Consider the following 17866-nt stretch of genomic DNA (forward strand, 5'->3'; position numbering starts at 1 on the left):
AATTAGATAATAATAATAATAATTAATGATTGAATACACTTTATTCACACTCGCTTCTTTTCAACTCTATCAGTGACCACGAGGGGCGTCTCAAAAGGAGCTACTAAAAGGTATCAGGGCAGAAGGAGAGAGCAAAAAGCCTCCTGTATTATCCGNCTCTATAAAAGCGCGCAAGAGAGGGATAATAAAAAGGACATCAACAGCAAACATTATTATTTATTTGTAGTATCGTCATAATGAGTGTTGCCGAGAGGCCACCGAGACTAGAAGACGATATATTCTCTGAAGGCTATCTCGATGAATTTTACAAGACACACGTAGCCTCTCGCCGCTCGTCCCTAGACGAGGACATAGCAGCCATTGAAGCTGAAATAACGAAGTGAGAGGGTGACATTGTTGTCATTTTTAATGCTATTTTGTGTAAAGTAGATATGACACATTTCTTTACTATTATATGTATAATGTGTGTTTTTGACAATTACTGGTCTTTTCTTAATTATTATTTTGTTATTATTATTGTCTTTTGTTTAGGGTTCACAGGTATAGGCACAAGTGTAGGAGATATCGCGTCGAAGAGCATCAACTCAATTCCTGTGGGAACTCGGAGTGTTCCGATGATGAAGAGAATCAAATGGACTCAGTGATGTCATGTAGTAGTCATGACATGGTAAAAATAAAGAGAAAAGGGGGAAGGAAAGAATGAGCTAAGGGCAGGGGCGGTGAAGAGGGGAGAATGAAATGTGGTTACAATATTATGCTGGAACCATTTCAGTTTCCATAACATTGTTATTATAATAATAATAATAATAATCAATGCAAGGGCTAGTGGGAGGGAGTAGCATTATGGGATTTCATTGAGAATGAATAAAAGCAGTAATGTTTGGGAACATTCCCTAGTCTATGTATGTACAACTATGTGCCCCCTGTACTATGTATGCATGTCTAAAACTGCTTTTAATATGATTAATAGAAACAGAATTAATTTTGTTATGATGTGACATTTCCTTTCCTTTTTTCACTCCAGGAAATGCTACCAACGTCAGTATTTAAAATCTATAACAGTAGCATCTCATCGCCTGTTGGAGGGCTAGCAGGTGGAGATGTTAGATCGAAGGATGAGTCTAATGTGTTCACATGGGCTGAATACCAGCTGGTGTCGCATGATCACAGTTATTGTTCAAATAATACTAATGATCAAGAGGAGAAAAGGATACACTCTGATCATGGAGACCCTCTTACACTTAATAATGTTCAATGGTAAGAGAGAGAGAGGAGGGAGGGAGAGTGTTTAATTTGTTTGAAGTGTTAATTCTGTGAAATGGAGATAGACAGAGGAGGTGTGTGTGTCTATTTTGTCTTATCATTGATAACAACACACATGTCATATGATACTGTTCCTCCCTCTCTTTCCCCTCCTCTCTCTCTCTCCTAAAGGTGTCAGCTCACTGCTTCCAGAAGAATGCAAGCATTGCGCCGTTTGTCATCAATTTTGAGCAAGAGGCCGGACCCAGACACCATCAATCTACCCGGTAGTTTTTCACTGCTACCCCAACCACTGGTCGACTTACTACGAGCTAACAATGGTGTCGGTGAGTCTGTCTCCTATTAATATTTATTGATCCATCATTTGTATTAATTAATAGTCAATCAGACTCCACCTGCTAAAGGACCTTCTGCTTCCCTGGATACGAGTATGATAATTAAATTGTCACACGAGAGTATCGTGCAATCACTTGTGAGTCACCGCGCCCATTATTTATTAATTATTACTATTATTATTATCAGTTTTTGAGCTAGCATAAGTTTTTTGAGTCCATGGACTCGCATTTTGCCCTGGAGACTCACATTTTTCCCATGAATTTTTACAATTTTCAGTCAAATTGCACATTTTAAGGTGTCATTGGACTCATCTTTATGTTCATCTAGCTCGAACACTGATTATTATTATTATTATTATTAGATATCAGCGTCTCCATCTGTTAAGCCCAAGAGGAAAGTGGCGCAAAGGTCAACTCAGAATACTGCTGGAGGGTATCAATCTGAGAGTAAGCGACCGCGCCCAATTGAGGTTAGTTAAATTAAAAGTTACCAAATTCTTGTACCTTGTTATTATTTTTGTATTTTTATTCCTCAGATCACTAGAGTAAGGTATTCTAGTTCTTGCTCTGAGACGGATGCTCCTCTCGAAGTTGACTGACGTACTGTCTCTTGCACTCATTCTCTCCCTCTCTCTTAATTGAAGGAGAGAAGAGAGAGAGAGATGGGAGTGGGTTACCTATAGGATTCTTTCACTACATTGGTACAATCTTTTCTACACAGCCACTGTACAGGACATGTCTTTCTCCTCCTCCTCCTTCCTTTCAAATTTATTATTGTTCTTTTGTAAAATAACTATAAATTAAATAAAACATTAACTACTATGATACAATTTTTGTGTATACATACATGCACACAATGCAAAAATTAATTGGGGGCGTGGCTCAAAGCTCGTATATCTTAGGGCGTGTTTCATTTGCAACTTTTAAACATAAAGAATGGGCAAAGTCTTGCTACTGTCCTTTATTTGTGTTCTCTTTCTGTCTTTTTGCATTAGAGAAAGGTAAAGATACCTGTAATTTGCATTTTGATTTTATGCACACTAAATAGTTCAGCACAATGCGGTGCTGGCTTTCAAGATGTTGGAGGAGTATGTATGGGTGAGTTAGTTGACATCTTGTAGTTTTGTCTTTCTCTCTCTTTCTCCTTTCACTGTTTTTATACTCTTTCATCCTAGTTAACTGTAATGTTATTAAGTACTAAATTACAATGCATGCCAGCAGTTGTAGTAATGTTTAATTTAAAACTTCTGCTGCATCTCAGTAATGCATCATGTACAAGTTAAAAGCTCATCAATTAATAAAAAGAAAGTTTCTTTTTGGTAATTTTAATGAAGTATGATAATCTTTGCATTGTTTACTAGCTAATATTAATTTAAAATGTTGATATGAATCTGATTATCAATTGGGAACAACACATGAATGATGTTAAAAGTATTTACATTGCATCTCCCATGAAGACCAATAGAACACACACAACTCATGCTGCATGATGTAGCAAAATATACACTTCAACATGCAGTACCACCAACTTCTCTTCATGCATTCCTAAATATCTCTAGATATTGATGAATGCACTGAAAACAATGTGCCAATCTGTGGCAGTCATATGTGCTCCAATACTAATGGTTCCTATGAATGTATCTGCAATTCTGGCTATGAAGTAGCTGAAGATAATCAGACTTGCATTGGTAAGTATCAGATGGTAATTATAATCATAATAGTTACATATATATAAAGATTCAGTATCAAAATCTGCTGAATGACACATCGTGCTTATTACTCTTTTTCTCTTTTCCTAGATATTGATGAATGCAGTTCCAACTCATCACTATGTGGTGGGAATACATGTATCAACACTGCTGGATCATATCAGTGTAGCTGTAGACCAGGATGCATGAATGATCCAACTGATCCACAAATATGCATTGGTAAATTAGCTTGTAATATTTTTGTCCCAACCTTATTTTTATTTCTTCATATATTACAGATATTGATGAATGTGCTGATAATTATTGCAATCAGAATTGTGTTAATCTCGATTGCTCAAGTGGCAGATATGAGTGTTCATGTAATGCTGGCTATCAACTAGCTCCTGATAATCATACTTGTATTGGTAAGTATTAATATTAATAATTCCTTTAAAAACTCTCTATTTTAGATGTTGATGAATGCAGTTTCAACTCATCACTATGTGGTGGGCATACATGTATCAACACTGCTGGATCATATCAGTGTAGCTGTAGATTAGGATGCATGAATGAAGAAGCAATGGATCACCAAATATGCATTGGTAAGTTATTTTGTAATATCATCTTTATGTTTTTATATTTCTATCATAGATATTGATGAATGTGCTGCTGCTAATACAAATGATTGTAGTCAGGGTTGCAATAATCTTGATTGCTTAAGTGGCAGATATCAATGTTCATGTAACCCTGGCTTTAGATTAGGAGCTGATAATCATACTTGCATTGGTAATAGTAATATTTATATAGCTCTTACTTCTTTTCCTATATAGATTCTAATGAATGCAATACAGGCAATAACTGTAGCCAGTTATGTAATAATAACATTGGAAGCTATACTTGTGACTGTAATGAAGGATGTACATTAAACTCTGATGGATTTAGTTGTGATGGTAATAATAAATGATGATGATGTAATAATTATTTATCTATTAATAGATATTAATGAGTGTGACACTAATAATGGCGGTTGCTCTCAAGTGTGTAATAACTCATTCTGTACTGATGGGCGGTTCTCGTGTTCATGTGAATCAGGATATGAACTGCACTCTGATGGCTTCACTTGCATTGGTCAGTGAACCACTCAAAGTAATAATGCATTTATTGATGTTTTCTGTTATTTAGATATTGATGAGTGTGCTGTGGATAATGAATGTGAACAAATGTGTATTAACACTAATGGCTCATTTACTTGCTCTTGTATGGAGGGCTGCACCTTGGATGCCAATGGAAATAGCTGCTCTGGTAATTAACTATTGTTGATTATTTTATTTGGTCTTATTATTGCAGATTTTAATGAATGTGAAAGTGCTGATCCACGTTTATATTGTGATCAAATATGTACTAATGAAGATTGTACTGATGGTGGATACGAGTGTTCCTGTTACACTGGCTATATACTCAATCTTAATAACAATAGGACCTGTTTAGGTAAGTTAACATGTGCTTATAGGAAAATATAATAGGCACTGATTATATGTATATTTCTCTTTTCTTCTCCAGATATTGATGAGTGTGATGTCGATAATGGAGATTGCTCTCAGTTGTGTCTCAATTATCCTGGTAGTTACTCCTGTTTCTGCAGACCTGGCTACTCACTGGAGATTGATGGAGTAACATGCACAGGTTCATTGGACTTACTTATTACATTTTATATTACATATTGATCAGTACTTATGCTATGTAGAAAGTTTGAGCTGATTCCAGCTCCAATTTTTCAAATTATGGCCATTAAAAACACCAAAATTTTGAAAAATGCCCAAGGCTATAGCCCACGGTTTTTTCCAAAAAATGGCTCCAAATTTACTCTAAATTTTTATTACATTTTCTGATGCATATTGATGTCCTTATGCTATGTAGAAAGTTTGAGCTGATTCCGACTTCAATTTTTTAAATTTCGGCCGTTTTAAGAAAATGCCAAAATTTTGAAAAATGCCCAAGGCTATAGCCCATGGTTTTTTCCAAAAAATGGCTCCAAATTAACCCTAAATTTTTATTACATTTTCTGATATATATTAATGTCCTTATGCTATGTAGAAAGTTTGAGGTGATTCCGACTTTAATTTTTTAAACTACGGCCATTTCAAGAAAATGCCAAAATTTTGAAAAATGCCCAAGGCTATAGCCCATGGTTTTTTCCAAAAAATGGCTCCAAAATCATTCCAAATTTTTATTACGTTTTTTGATACATATTGATGTCCTTATGCTATGTAGAAAGTTTGAGCTAATTTTGGCACAAAATAATACTTAAATTTTGCCCTTTTTTCTCCTTTTTACTAATACAGCCACACCCTGTTCTCCAAAGCTAGAGGCTCCACTCAATGGGAATTACAATTGCTCTGATCCAGCTGATGGGGTCACTGGTGATATCTGTTCCTTTTCGTGTGATGATGGGTATGATATCAATGGCTCAGTAACCAGAGTGTGTCAGGATAACAGCACATGGACTGGAATCACCACCACCTGTACAAGGAAAAGCTGCCCGCCATTACAAGCAACAGAGACATATTTAATAGCCAGACATTGTAACACTGAGTTTGGTTCATCTTGTACCATATTTTGTCCTTATGGCTATTACAATGGCACCCCTGGAGCAGATTATTATCAAGAGTACTGCGTACTGGATAATACAGGGAACCAGTTAGAATGGGGCAACACTGATACTCAATGCAGTAAGATTAGAACATGATGTAGTAATGGTATTTTAAAATTGTCTCTCTTTCTCTCTCTCTTAGCTCCTCTATCTTCTCCATGTAATCCTAATCCATGCATGAATAACGGTTTATGCAGTGTTCAAGACAGTCTCCCGGTTTGTTCCTGTTCCCAGTACTTCACTGGCCAATACTGTGAAACAAGACTCCTTCAAATTCTCTCATCCCTTCCCTCTTTAGCAGTCGGTGACCAATCGGATCGTCTCTATATATTGACAGAAATAGGCCACACCGATGATATAACGGTACACGTTATTGCTGACCCAACAATAAATGTATCCCCCTCGCCAATGGTTAGTATTGACCCCGGTACTGGGTCCGGTAATTTTGCTCTGAGGGGTTCCAGTGCAGGTGCGTACAGCATACGTTATTTAGCTTACAGTCAAGGGAGCAGTGTAGTTCTATCCACTAATGAACAGTATTTCATTGTTTATGATAACAGTGATGCTCTGAGCTCAACTGGGCTCTACGAGACAGAGGGAGTACTGAAATCACCAGGCTGCTGCAGTTTGAATCTCTCAGACTCATTCTGCCAGTACTGGACTCAGAGTATTTCATCTTCATGCTCGGTGGGAATGGATGCTAATAACACAGTAAAGACTAATGGAATTAGTTTTATGCATTCAGGTGGGCTTTCCCTTCCTCTCTCTCTCATTGGTGTTAATGTTAGTCCATCGTCTCTCAGTATGACACCAAACACTGATGAAGTATTATACTGTACTAACTGTACCAATTCCAGTGGGGCCTGTCTCTCTAGTGATGCTAAGAATTCAGACTCCGCCATTCTTGCGAGAGATGGAGCATTGTTTAAGACATTCTTAAATCAGGCCCCGTCTTTATTGCCATCTGGTATAACACTGATGCCTACTGATGCAACTATCAGCAGAAATCTTGCTATGTATGATTTCATGTCTGATTTGATCAGTGATTCCGATCATATCAGTGATGAGTGTCAAGGACTTCAGGTTAATTCACCGACTTATGTCTTAAAGTCAAACTCCAGGATCAGTGCTAGTGTGAATGGTGAAACCATGGACTATAATGTTAATGACATTACTTGCTTCTCGTTGGCTCTCTGCTCTCTCCCTTTCTCTCCTCTCACTGTTTCTCTTCCAACCACTGGAAGTAGTGCACTCATATCTTCTCTCTCAGGGTTCCGGTATTATTCAAACTGGGACTGGAGTCTATCGATACGCAGTGTTCATCTCTCATCTAATGGTGCCATCAATAACAATGATCTACTGTTTAATAGTCTCAGATTATGGAGTGGGTCTGACTGGATTACCAACCACTCTTCAAGCTTTAATGATGTTGGATTGTTTGTTACGGCAGGTCATACCTCAAGGGGAGACACTTATGATCTTATTGTAAAGTCTAATTTCACTGGACATGTTTCATTTTCACTCCAAAGACAAAATGTATGTACAATTATAATGCATGACTGAATATACTCTTTACTCTTCTTTCTTTTCTTATAGTCTCCAGTGTTGTTGAATGGTGATGGAGTCTTGTCAATCACTGCACTCATTAATTCTGCCCCTCAGTCCTTTGTATTGTCCTCTCAAACTGCACAAGGGATCCTCTTCAATGGTGAGGCATCTACTAATATTATTATTTATTTTATTTACATGCATACATATAGAATCTAATCCTGATTTCTCAAGAGGTTTCAGCGTTAACATGAACTATGATTCAGCTCCCAGTTCTGATTTCTATCACGATCTCTTTCCATTACTTGATGCCAGCACTCCCTGTCCTGTATCTTCCTTTGTTAACCTGAGACCTGACTTCACTCCTGGCTGGGTCAGTATGTACACTCAGTGCCTTGGGCTAAAAATACACGGCATGACCATATATGGCCTTACAACAGAGTTAACGTTCCATTCCTCGTCATCTTTTTCTCTTTATACTCACAATATCTCACTGACCATCAAAGCTTATAATAACGGACCCAAACCCATCAGACTAGGTAAAGTCCTGTCCCTCCCAAACTATGCCTCTACTGGCTCGTATATTCTTTTGAATTATTCAACCAGTGGTGATGTCAATGGTATGATTAGGAACGCTCGTTTGAGTCTCTATGACGTTGACGTAGAAACAATCATCGTTGTAACGCCCACTGGTCTAACGATTGGTTTATCATCAGGATCTCCTCAAGGCATCTATAATATGAATATCAGAGGTGTCATTCATCCTGGGGATAGCTGGGATACTGCTGGAGTCGTGATTGAGTCACAGCTGACTGGTAGCAGCTTGAGTGGCTCATTCTTTAATCAGCTTCGATCTAACGTGCACAGTGTACTGGCTGAATCAGGGGATTATGCTAGTTTTAGACTTGATACTGTTCAAAGTAACCTTGACAGTTCTCAGGAAACAAACTCTTCCTTTGCTAGCTCATTAATGGCACTACAGGATGAGTACAACAGGTCTATAATAGAGTATCAGGAAGCAGTCCAGTCATACACTGATGCAGTTGAGGCCAGCAATCAAAAATGGAATGTTTTTAATGCAACCATTAGACTATATCTCAGTGAAACACAAATAGATGCAGTGTATAATGCTGCTCAATGCATTAATAACTGTGGCACTGACTGCACAATGCCTTATTCATTTAGACCATGCACTAGCGACATTAGTTTACCCATTAGTGGTCTTGCTGATTTTGATATACCTAGGAACCAGACTCATCGAAACCCATCAACAAGCCAAGTCAACTCCTGCAGTAGTGTAAGTGATTGTGATGGTGTCATTGGAGTGAGATGGATAGAGAGACAAGGCCTGGTATTGCCTGTAGCTTATGATGGACTTGATTGCACTAATGCATGTCAGTCATCTCTATTTCAAGTTAAAACTTACGCTGATTCCAATATATCCAATATCCGTACTCAATCAGAGCCAATAGTCTCATCTCATTATAATACCAACAGATATTATACTTGCTCCCTCTCTACATGCACTCTACAACCAGTCAGCCAACCTTGTGCTAGTGTTTATGTAGAATGTGACCACTCAAGAAGAATACAATTAATCAATGAGGCTAGCTCAGTGGCTTCACAAGCTAGTATTGCTGCTTTGTTTAGAATTAGTTCCGAATATGATGCATTATTAGCCAATGTGTCTCTAGCTAGAGCAGAGCTGAACAACAGAGAATTAAAAATGGTGTTACTAAGGGAAAGACTAAACCTTACCTCTGCAGCTCTTACCAGTGCATCAGCAGTTGCTACTAAAAGTTCAGCTCCTGTTAGTAGTGTATCAGAACTACTGGAGAGAGAAATTGGTATTAGGGACTGGATTCAAGCCCATAATTCTGCTAGTGATGTACTTGATGTATCTTCTCTCAATTTCACTGCTGAGCTCACCTCACCCTCAAGCAACAGGATATCATTACGCATTGGATATTATTTCCCTTATGCTCCGTCTTCTAGTTACCCTCTATCTAGCAATATTGATCTGAACACACCGCCACAGTTCATCATAGATCAACTCACAAATGAACTCATCGTTGATGCTAGAAACAACAACAACAATAATAATAACAATAACAATGGCAGGAAGAGGAGACAGCAAGCTGATATCGACACTCGTGGAATATTTCTCAACAAATGCAACATATTGCAACAGTTCATGTCTTATGTATCATTCATTAATACATCACTGACAGAAGCAATCAGTGAGACAACTGCAACAATGACAGACATTGCTAGCCTCAGCTCAAGGCTTCAGTACAGGTATAACACCATTGTATCTAACAGTACTAGTCTATCAATGAGTGAACAGGCCACTCTTCAATCAAGAGAGAATCTTTATTTAGCACAAGCTCAGTATCAGCTACAGCAACAGTCACTGACTGTATCAAGGGCTAGTATTGTGCACTGGCTTAAACCAATAGAGCTGTATCACAGCAGCCTCGGCTCAATAAGTAGTCTCTCTTGCTATACTTTTACTGACTGTCTCAGTGCAATTTCTGGCTACATATTCTCAGAATTGGTTCGTATACCATCAGCTAGTGCCTCGTTATATTCACATAAAGCTAGTGTTAATAATGCTATTGAGTTAATAGCTCAGAGAAGCAATAGAGCCATCACACTATCTGATGTACAGTCTGCAATGGAAAACATCAGCACTGTATTGAGGCATATCAACGATGCTAATTACTGGTGTGTATTTGATCCTTCTGTGTCATCACAATTACCTCCAGTGATGCCAATCCTTGAGCAATCATCCGCTACACTACACTGCAATGTTAATTCATCACTACCAATCAGATATCAATGGAATAAAGATGATATTATAATCAGCAATGAATCAAACAGTGATTTAACACTGATTTCGTTCAATGCCGATGATTCCGGTTTATATTCTTGTACAGGCATCACTGATTTTGAAACTGTCGAGACGCTACCAACTCAAGCATATCTTTACCGACCTCCCGTACTGGCCCAGACCCCACAAAGGGTCAGTACTCATCTTTATAGCAGCAAGGGACTAAGGATCGAATGTACCGCCCACTCGCATCCACTCTCACCTTCCTGGTACTGGGAATATGCTGCTAATGAAGGAGGGAGCTGGAATAGGATAATCAATGAAACCTCTAATGTACTAATAATTAGAAACCCGTCAATGTCAGACAATGGCTACTACAGATGCACTGCTAGTACTGAGCATGGATCAGCTACTTCTCCTTCAATTAGAGGGACAGTGTTCAGTCCCAGTGTCAGCGTTCCTAAGTATAACTTTACCATTACTTTGAGTAGCTTGGGTTCTGGGTCTGGTGCTGATGATACTGGGTCCGAAGCAGATTTGGATATTATCAGGTCCTATTTGGTAAGAGTTCTTGCATCGATGAACATTGCGGCAAGCTGGATGGGAGTGATGGCTGAAGGAGATTCATATTACAGAGCAAGTTTCCTAATAGCAGCTGCTACTGTCAATGATACCATTCCTCATATTGATGAATTAGTCAGCTGGTATGAGAACCAGTTGGAGTCACTAACAACTCAGAAATCATTAATAATGAATTACTTCTCCTCCTCTTTGAATAATAACGATGAAAACGTTGAGATAATTTCAAATTCATTGATAACATCTCAAAGGAAATACGTGTGTCAATCTGGAGCTGGACTAGACACTGATAATTATATATTCTGTGGTAAGACACATATCAATAAATAAATGTATATTTTATTTTTTCTTGTAGTACCGTGCAATTCTGGTTACTATTCAGAACCTGGTTTCCTTACTGATATATATCGCTATATTAAACCAGGGACATACATAAAGGACTATTTATCATTATGCACTCCATGTCCAGTCGGATACTACCAGCCAAGCACTGGATCAACTGGATGTATATCCTGTGATCCCTTGTATTCAACTGAAGGAACTGGGTCAACATCTAGTGATGAGTGCAAAGGTAGTGACATGTAATTAATGCCTGGAAATTATACATCCTTTCACATATGCTTTTAAAATTTCTTCCAATAATTTTTCTGCAGGCATTGTCAAATAATCCTTTCTAATTTGTACCTCTTTCTTTCTCTACCTCTTTTAGCTTTATGTCAACCTCATTACTATTCAGTTGATGGTTTGTCTCCATGCACTCCGTGTCCAACTGGCTATTACCAGCCTCTGTATGGAAGCACTAGCTGTCTATTGTGCAATAACAATACTGATAGTTTGCAATACTGTCCTGGTAAGATATTAAGTAACTAAACTATTCTATTATTATTATTATTATTATTATTATTATTATTATTATTATTATTATTATTATTATTATTATCATTATTAGAAACAACGCCAGGAGGGACAACTACTCCAACTGATGATGCAGAGTTTGATGTAAGTCTTGTCTTTTTTATCAAAATTAAAAATATATCCACATTACATAATTGTTTTTCAAAATAGGTCATATTTGTGGCAAGTGTTGCTGGAGGCTCAACACTAGCACTGCTGAGTAAGCTATTATACATTATTATTATTGTTATTATTGTTATTATTGCTATTATTAATTTTTGTAGTACTATGTGTTATTGCTATCCTTATTATTGCATTGGTCAGTCGACGTCGATCAGCTAATAAGAAGAAAAAATCAGAAAAGGACAAAGTTGTGTTTAAGTTTATACCGAGAAGAGCTGGTGTAGGAGGATCGCACAATAAATCAGGAGGAAGAAAATCCTCTAAGAAATACTCGGACAATCCACTCTACATGGCACCGGACAGTCAGGAAATGAGAGTGATGACTGGGTCTACTAGTGAGCACTCCATAATGAAGACTGAGATGACGGGATTGAGCAACATTGATGAGTTATCGGATTTGGAGAGGAGCATTGATGACGAGCCTATTGACAGCGATACTGTACCATTGTATGCTGTACCATCAGATGAAAAGATTGAAGAGGAAGTGAAGGAAGTAGAGAGTGCCAGTCAAAAGGAGAAGGAGAGTGAAGAGAAGGAGAATGTCGATGAAGAGAAGGTCGTTGAGAAGGAGGAGGGTGAAGAGGAGAGGGTTGATGATGAAGCTCCTTTAATAGAGAAAGAAGAGAAAGCAGTTACCTTCTCTGATGATACAACTGTAATTAATCAAATAGAGGAAACTGAGGTTTCTTCTCCTACTGAGAGTAATGAAGGTGATATAGAAGCTGTCACGGAAACACTTCCCCCACCAATTGACATGGAAGCAGTTCCTCCACCAGTTGACATGGAAGCAGTTCCTCCACCAGTTGACATGGAAACAGTTCCTCCACTAGTTGTTTTGGAAACGATTCCTCCTCCTTTATCTGTTACTGATGAGACTACCACTTATGTCATTGATGTAGAGCCCAGTCCTTCAGGTGAGATAGAGCCTTCAGATGATGTCAAGAGCTCTACTAGTGATGAAATACCATTAGAGGGCGAAGAAATACCAACCATCACATTAGTTGATGAAAATAATGAAGTTATTGGGCCCCCTGAAGGAGGACTTGATGATATCAGTGAAGATGAATTTATTAAACAAATGATGTCAACTGATGATACACAGGCACCTACTGCTGATCAAACTGAACCTACTGATCACACTGAATCTGCTGATACTGATCCTACTGATGCTGATCAAGCTGAACCTACTGATGCTGATGCTGCTCAAACTGATGCTGCTCAAACTGATGCTGATCAAACTGATGCTGATCAAACTGATGCTGATCAAACTGATGCTAATCAAACTGATGCTGCTCAAACAGATGCTGCTCAAACTGATGCTGATCAAACTGATGCTAATCAAACTGATGCTGATCAAACTGATGCTGATCAAACTGATGTTGATCAAACTGATGCTGATCAAACTGATGCCGATCCTACTGATGCTGATCCTACTACAATAACTGATATTGATACTGCATTGGATACTCCTCAGGCTGATATTATAGTAAAAGAAGAATCAGCTGCAGTTGAAACTAGTTCAGAGGATGTTCCTGCTGCTCAAATACCTCCCGAAGCACCTGAGAATACTTCAGAAGTACCAGAAATACCTAAAGGAGAGGAAACCACAAAAGAAGCAACCATCCCAACAGAAGATGATCAACCTAAAGGAGAGAGTGCAGACAGTAAAGATGAAGAGGCTACAGCCACTACTGTTGAAGGAGATGAATTGCAAAGAGCAATAGATCAGGCACTACTTGAAGCCAAGCTAGTAGAAGAAGCTTACAAAGAAAAAGAAAAGGAAGATAGAGTACCTGTTCCAATACCAGCCACTACTGATGAAGATACTCCAACTGAGGCCATGAAAGATGAAGAGAGTTCTACTCCTCCTCCTCCTCCTCTCTCTCCTGTCCCTGCTGAGCAAGAAGAGTCTGCTGTACAAGTAGAAGCTCCCAAGAAGAAGCATGCTATTATTATAGTTCAAAGTGACTCCAAAAATGAAGATGAAGATGAAGATGATGAAGGAAAGGAGACACTAATAGATGACATGCCCTCAAGCTACTCTTATAACATTGCTGACTCTGAAAAGAAACTTCAAGACATTAGACGAAAGTCGAGTCCTTTTGTTGGAGGTAGGGCTAATCTTTTAAGAGTTGGAGAAGATCATTTAAAACCAGCTAGCAGTCTGCCAGCTCTTAATGTTGATGAGGACTATGGAGATGTTGCTAAATCCAGCGCCTCAACCTCAAATGTTTACAATTAGTTTTCTACAACTTTTCCTTGTTCTTTCTTTTCTTAGCTCCTCCAAGCTCTCTTTTCTCATGCATATATAGACATACATAACATGCACATGTATACTTGAGACAAATGTGCCCCATCACTTATATTGTAGCTGTATATTTATTTTTTATATTTAAGAAGCATAACTATTTAAAAAAAACAAAATTAATACAATAATTGCAAGAACATGTGCATAAAGTCCAGTGTCAGCCAGCATACAGCATTCTCAAGTTTGTCCAACTGAAATCCAGAAACAATGTATGCAATAATTTGAGCGGAGAGAGTAAAGAGGAGTAGATTGAATTAGAGGATGAGATGGTGAGAAAAGCATATTTTCTTTAATTTTAAACAAAGTGATAAGTTTGAATCCTAAGTGACGTTGTGCTAAAGTAATAAGAGAAAATTTGGACAAAAGGTCACTATATGATGAAGACCAAGATTTAGAAACCATTTTTAATGCAAAATATTGGACTCCTTCAATGGATGAAGAGACAGAAGGGGAAATTGGATCCCAAACAACAGCAGCATATTCTAGAATAAGACGGATTAGAGTTACATAAAGGCGAAGGAGAGTTGAGAAAGATGAGTTACAATAAAAGTGACGATAGATAAGTCCTATTACTTTACGGGCCTTCTTTTTACTGAAGAGATATGAAGATTCCATGAAAGATTGCATGTAAAATGTAGTCCCAAGTATTTGAATTGAAACACATGTTCTATTGGAGAATGGTGTCTTTTTTTTCATGTAGAGAGTGTATATAGGACCAAAAACGATGAGATTGAAGAAATGACCTTTACATTGTTTTATTTCAGAGGAAGTTGTGTTACGAAGACGGCGGTATGATACAGTACCAGTGTCAGGCAAAGAGTAAAGGAAGGTAGGGACCAAAAACGATGAGATGATGAGATTGAATTGAAGAAATGACCTTTACATTGTTTTATTTCAGAGGAAATTGTGTTACGAAGACGGCAGTATGATACAGTACCAGTATCAGGCAAAGAGTAAAGGAAGGTAGGGACCAAAAACGATGAGATGATGAGATTGAATTGAAGAAATGACCTTTACATTGTTTTATTTTAGAGGAAATTGTGTTATGAAGACGGCAGTATGATACAGTACCAGTATCAGGCAAAGAGTAAAGGAAGGTAGGGACCAAAAACGATGAGATGATGAGATTGAATTGAAGAAATGATCTTTACATTCTTTTATTTCAGAGGAAATTGTGTTATGAAGACGGCAGTATGATACAGTACCAGTACAGGCAAAGAGTAAAGGAAGGTAGGGACCAAAAACGATGAGATTGAATTCAAGAAATGACCTTTACATTCTTTTATTTAGAGGAAATTGTGTTATGAAGACGGCGGTATGATACAGTACCAGCTAGTGTCTTTGCTTCAAAGTAAGCATACAGGTTACTTCCAACTAAGTGTACAGATTGCATAAAAAGATAAGGCCATGGCTATAGTTCAACATCAATAGAAATATAACAGTTTGATCTCACATGGTTCTGTTCTTGACTTTAATTTTGTAAATATTCGTGAACGTGCCATAGTTATTGTCTGCAGTTTATTATGATAATAATTCAGTGACTAGGAGTAATTTTAGTTGTGTTCTTGACTTTAATTTTGTAAATATTTGTAAGTGCCATAGTTATTGTCTGCAGTTTTATTATGATAAAGATTCAGTGACTAGGAGCAAGAGTGGATAAGGAGGAGGGGAGAGTGTCTAACTGCCCTATGCTGCTAGTGATATGTGCGCATAGAAGTTTCATGGTTATTATTTGTACATTCCCGCATACCTTATTTAGCACAATAAGTGATAACTGCACTGAAGCCAAAGTTGGGCGTGTACTTAAGTTAACTGTAATATAAAAATGGCTGCTGAACTGAGCAGCAAGAGCCTGGACCAGAGACCTTGGAAGCAGAATTTGACCTCACCTTGTTGTACCAGTCACTTTGTACCACTCTGAAGAGATTTGTAGTTTCCAAGCACACAAACCATGTTTGTTATTGACACATGAAAAGCTCTTGATCAATGATCATCCTCCTTTAGTCTGGTCCCTTGGGACCCACAACATCAAGAGTAAGGATAATAATAGAAGTGAAAGAATATGTGGTACATGTACTTTTGAGACGGGCTGTTAACTGCTGTTGATCTTAAAAACGAAGTATTACAGATCTGAGTTCACTGGAGCAGAGGCTTCTGACTCTTGGCTCCATGTCCTCTTTCTTGATGCTTTAGGGCCCTTAGGTGTAGTGGCATGGCGCTCATCAAGATTAGATGCTCTCAATCTGGATTGTGCTGTAGTTCTGACTCTTCCTCTTGAAACATCGTGACTACACGTGTGGGTGGGTGCACCATATAGGTTATTAAAAACACACCCATTTACTATCATGGCTGTTGATGTTTAAACAGGTCAAAGAAGGTGCTAAACAAACTGTGAAAGACTTCTACGCGCACATATCACTAGCAGCATAGGGCAGTTAGACACTCTCCCCTCCTCCTTATCCACTCTTGCTAGGAGTAATTTTGGTTCTGTTTTTGACTTTAATTTTGTAAATATTTGTAAGTGCCATAGTTATTGTCCTCAGTTTTATTATGATAATGATTCAGTGACTAGGAGTAATGTAGGACATTTTGGGGGTGAGCCTGAGTTTAAAATGTTATTCTCTCAGCAGGAGTCTCACTTTAGTTCTTCTTGATTGAGCCCTGGCTTACTAGCTCCTGACTAGTCTGGACACGCCCCAGACTATCTCCTGAAATGCGTCTCTACGAGCTCTACTAGTCTTCTTCTAGCCAGCCTGGCTTCTCTCACTTCAGGAATCTCAGCAGCCATTCTCTGTCTGTAGAGCTTGACTCAATGACTCATGATTGATACACGTGGAAAATGATAACCTTGCAGGCATGGCATGCATGCTGAGCACGTGATCAGAGTTAGATCTATAGTTAGTTATTTAACTTTAATAAATAGATTAGGTCTAAGTATGGTGCAAAATACAAAATAAAGGGATCATGTAAAAAAAATAAAGTAAAAACAATCATCTTTGAGGTATCCCACATTAAGCTCTGAATCATACTCCAACTGGTAATGCTCAAGAATGACTAACCACTGGAACATCCTCTTCTATAGTCAGTGTCTTTTTATCTTCTACTTTAAGAAATTGTCTTCTTCATACAGTGATTGTTACGACTGCCTTGGTGTGATTCTTGTCTCAAGCTGATTGATTAGCTCATTATAGTCACTTCACATGTTGAAGCAACTCTGCCCCATCACTCATATTGTAGCTGTGTATTTATTCTTTATATTTTTTAAGAAGCATAATTATTTTTAAAAGACCAATAATTGCAATAACAACAACAACAACAATGATAAGTCTGCAAATATATAAATTTAATTTACTTTAAAAAGCAATAAAAGCAAAAATAATAATAACAACAAGAACAAGAACATCAACAACAACAAGAACAAGAACATCAACAACAACAACAACAAGAACATCAACAACAACAACAACAATATGAACAATGATAATACATTGCCTTAGACTCTAATAGAACAAACAACAATAGCTAATAATAACAAGTTCCTAATATATAATATATATGTGTGTGTGTGTGTGTATGCATTGTTAC

The 17866-nt window shown here is 37.9% G+C and overlaps 2 protein-coding genes across 2 annotated transcripts; both read left to right on the forward strand.

Annotated features, from left to right (window-relative positions):
• Positions 1-17: 17 nt before the first annotated feature.
• Positions 18-2450, forward strand: LOC100632186 (uncharacterized). The gene is made up of 8 exons (XM_003382456.3): positions 18-110; positions 227-379; positions 532-667; positions 1025-1257; positions 1435-1589; positions 1644-1735; positions 1961-2068; positions 2135-2450. The coding sequence occupies exons 2-8, from the start codon at positions 237-239 to the stop codon at positions 2195-2197; spliced, it is 930 nt and encodes a 309-aa protein (XP_003382504.2). The 5' UTR covers positions 18-110; positions 227-236; the 3' UTR covers positions 2198-2450.
• A 69-nt stretch (positions 2451-2519) lies between these two features.
• LOC109580237 (uncharacterized) lies at positions 2520-14383 on the forward strand. The gene is made up of 21 exons (XM_019993205.1): positions 2520-2599; positions 2647-2696; positions 3158-3286; positions 3398-3526; positions 3586-3711; positions 3757-3888; positions 3938-4072; positions 4117-4236; positions 4283-4414; positions 4469-4588; positions 4634-4774; positions 4847-4969; positions 5629-6015; positions 6079-7472; positions 7533-7644; positions 7697-11203; positions 11252-11467; positions 11606-11746; positions 11846-11895; positions 11962-12010; positions 12075-14383. The coding sequence occupies exons 1-21, from the start codon at positions 2535-2537 to the stop codon at positions 14213-14215; spliced, it is 9399 nt and encodes a 3132-aa protein (XP_019848764.1). The 5' UTR covers positions 2520-2534; the 3' UTR covers positions 14216-14383.
• Positions 14384-17866: the final 3483 nt, after the last annotated feature.

The sequence above is a fragment of the Amphimedon queenslandica genome, unplaced genomic scaffold, assembly GCF_000090795.2.
Source record: "Amphimedon queenslandica unplaced genomic scaffold, v1.1 AMPQUscaffold_13521, whole genome shotgun sequence".
In the NCBI taxonomy this organism is placed as follows: Eukaryota; Metazoa; Porifera; class Demospongiae; order Haplosclerida; family Niphatidae; genus Amphimedon; species Amphimedon queenslandica.

Excerpts from the sequence above, each read along its gene's own strand:
- LOC100632186 (XM_003382456.3), top strand. The coding sequence starts at position 237 with ATGAGTGTTGCCGAGAGGCCACCGAGACTAGAAGACGATATATTCTCT. Across the intron at positions 1,590-1,643 it reads ACGAGCTAACAATGGTGTCG|TCAATCAGACTCCACCTGCT; the intron begins GTGAGTCTGTCT and ends ATTAATTAATAG. Across the intron at positions 1,736-1,960 it reads AGAGTATCGTGCAATCACTT|ATATCAGCGTCTCCATCTGT; the intron begins GTGAGTCACCGC and ends TATTATTATTAG.
- LOC109580237 (XM_019993205.1), top strand. The coding sequence starts at position 2,535 with ATGGGCAAAGTCTTGCTACTGTCCTTTATTTGTGTTCTCTTTCTGTCT. Across the intron at positions 4,775-4,846 it reads TAACAATAGGACCTGTTTAG|ATATTGATGAGTGTGATGTC; the intron begins GTAAGTTAACAT and ends TTTCTTCTCCAG. Across the intron at positions 7,473-7,532 it reads TTTCACTCCAAAGACAAAAT|TCTCCAGTGTTGTTGAATGG; the intron begins GTATGTACAATT and ends CTTTTCTTATAG.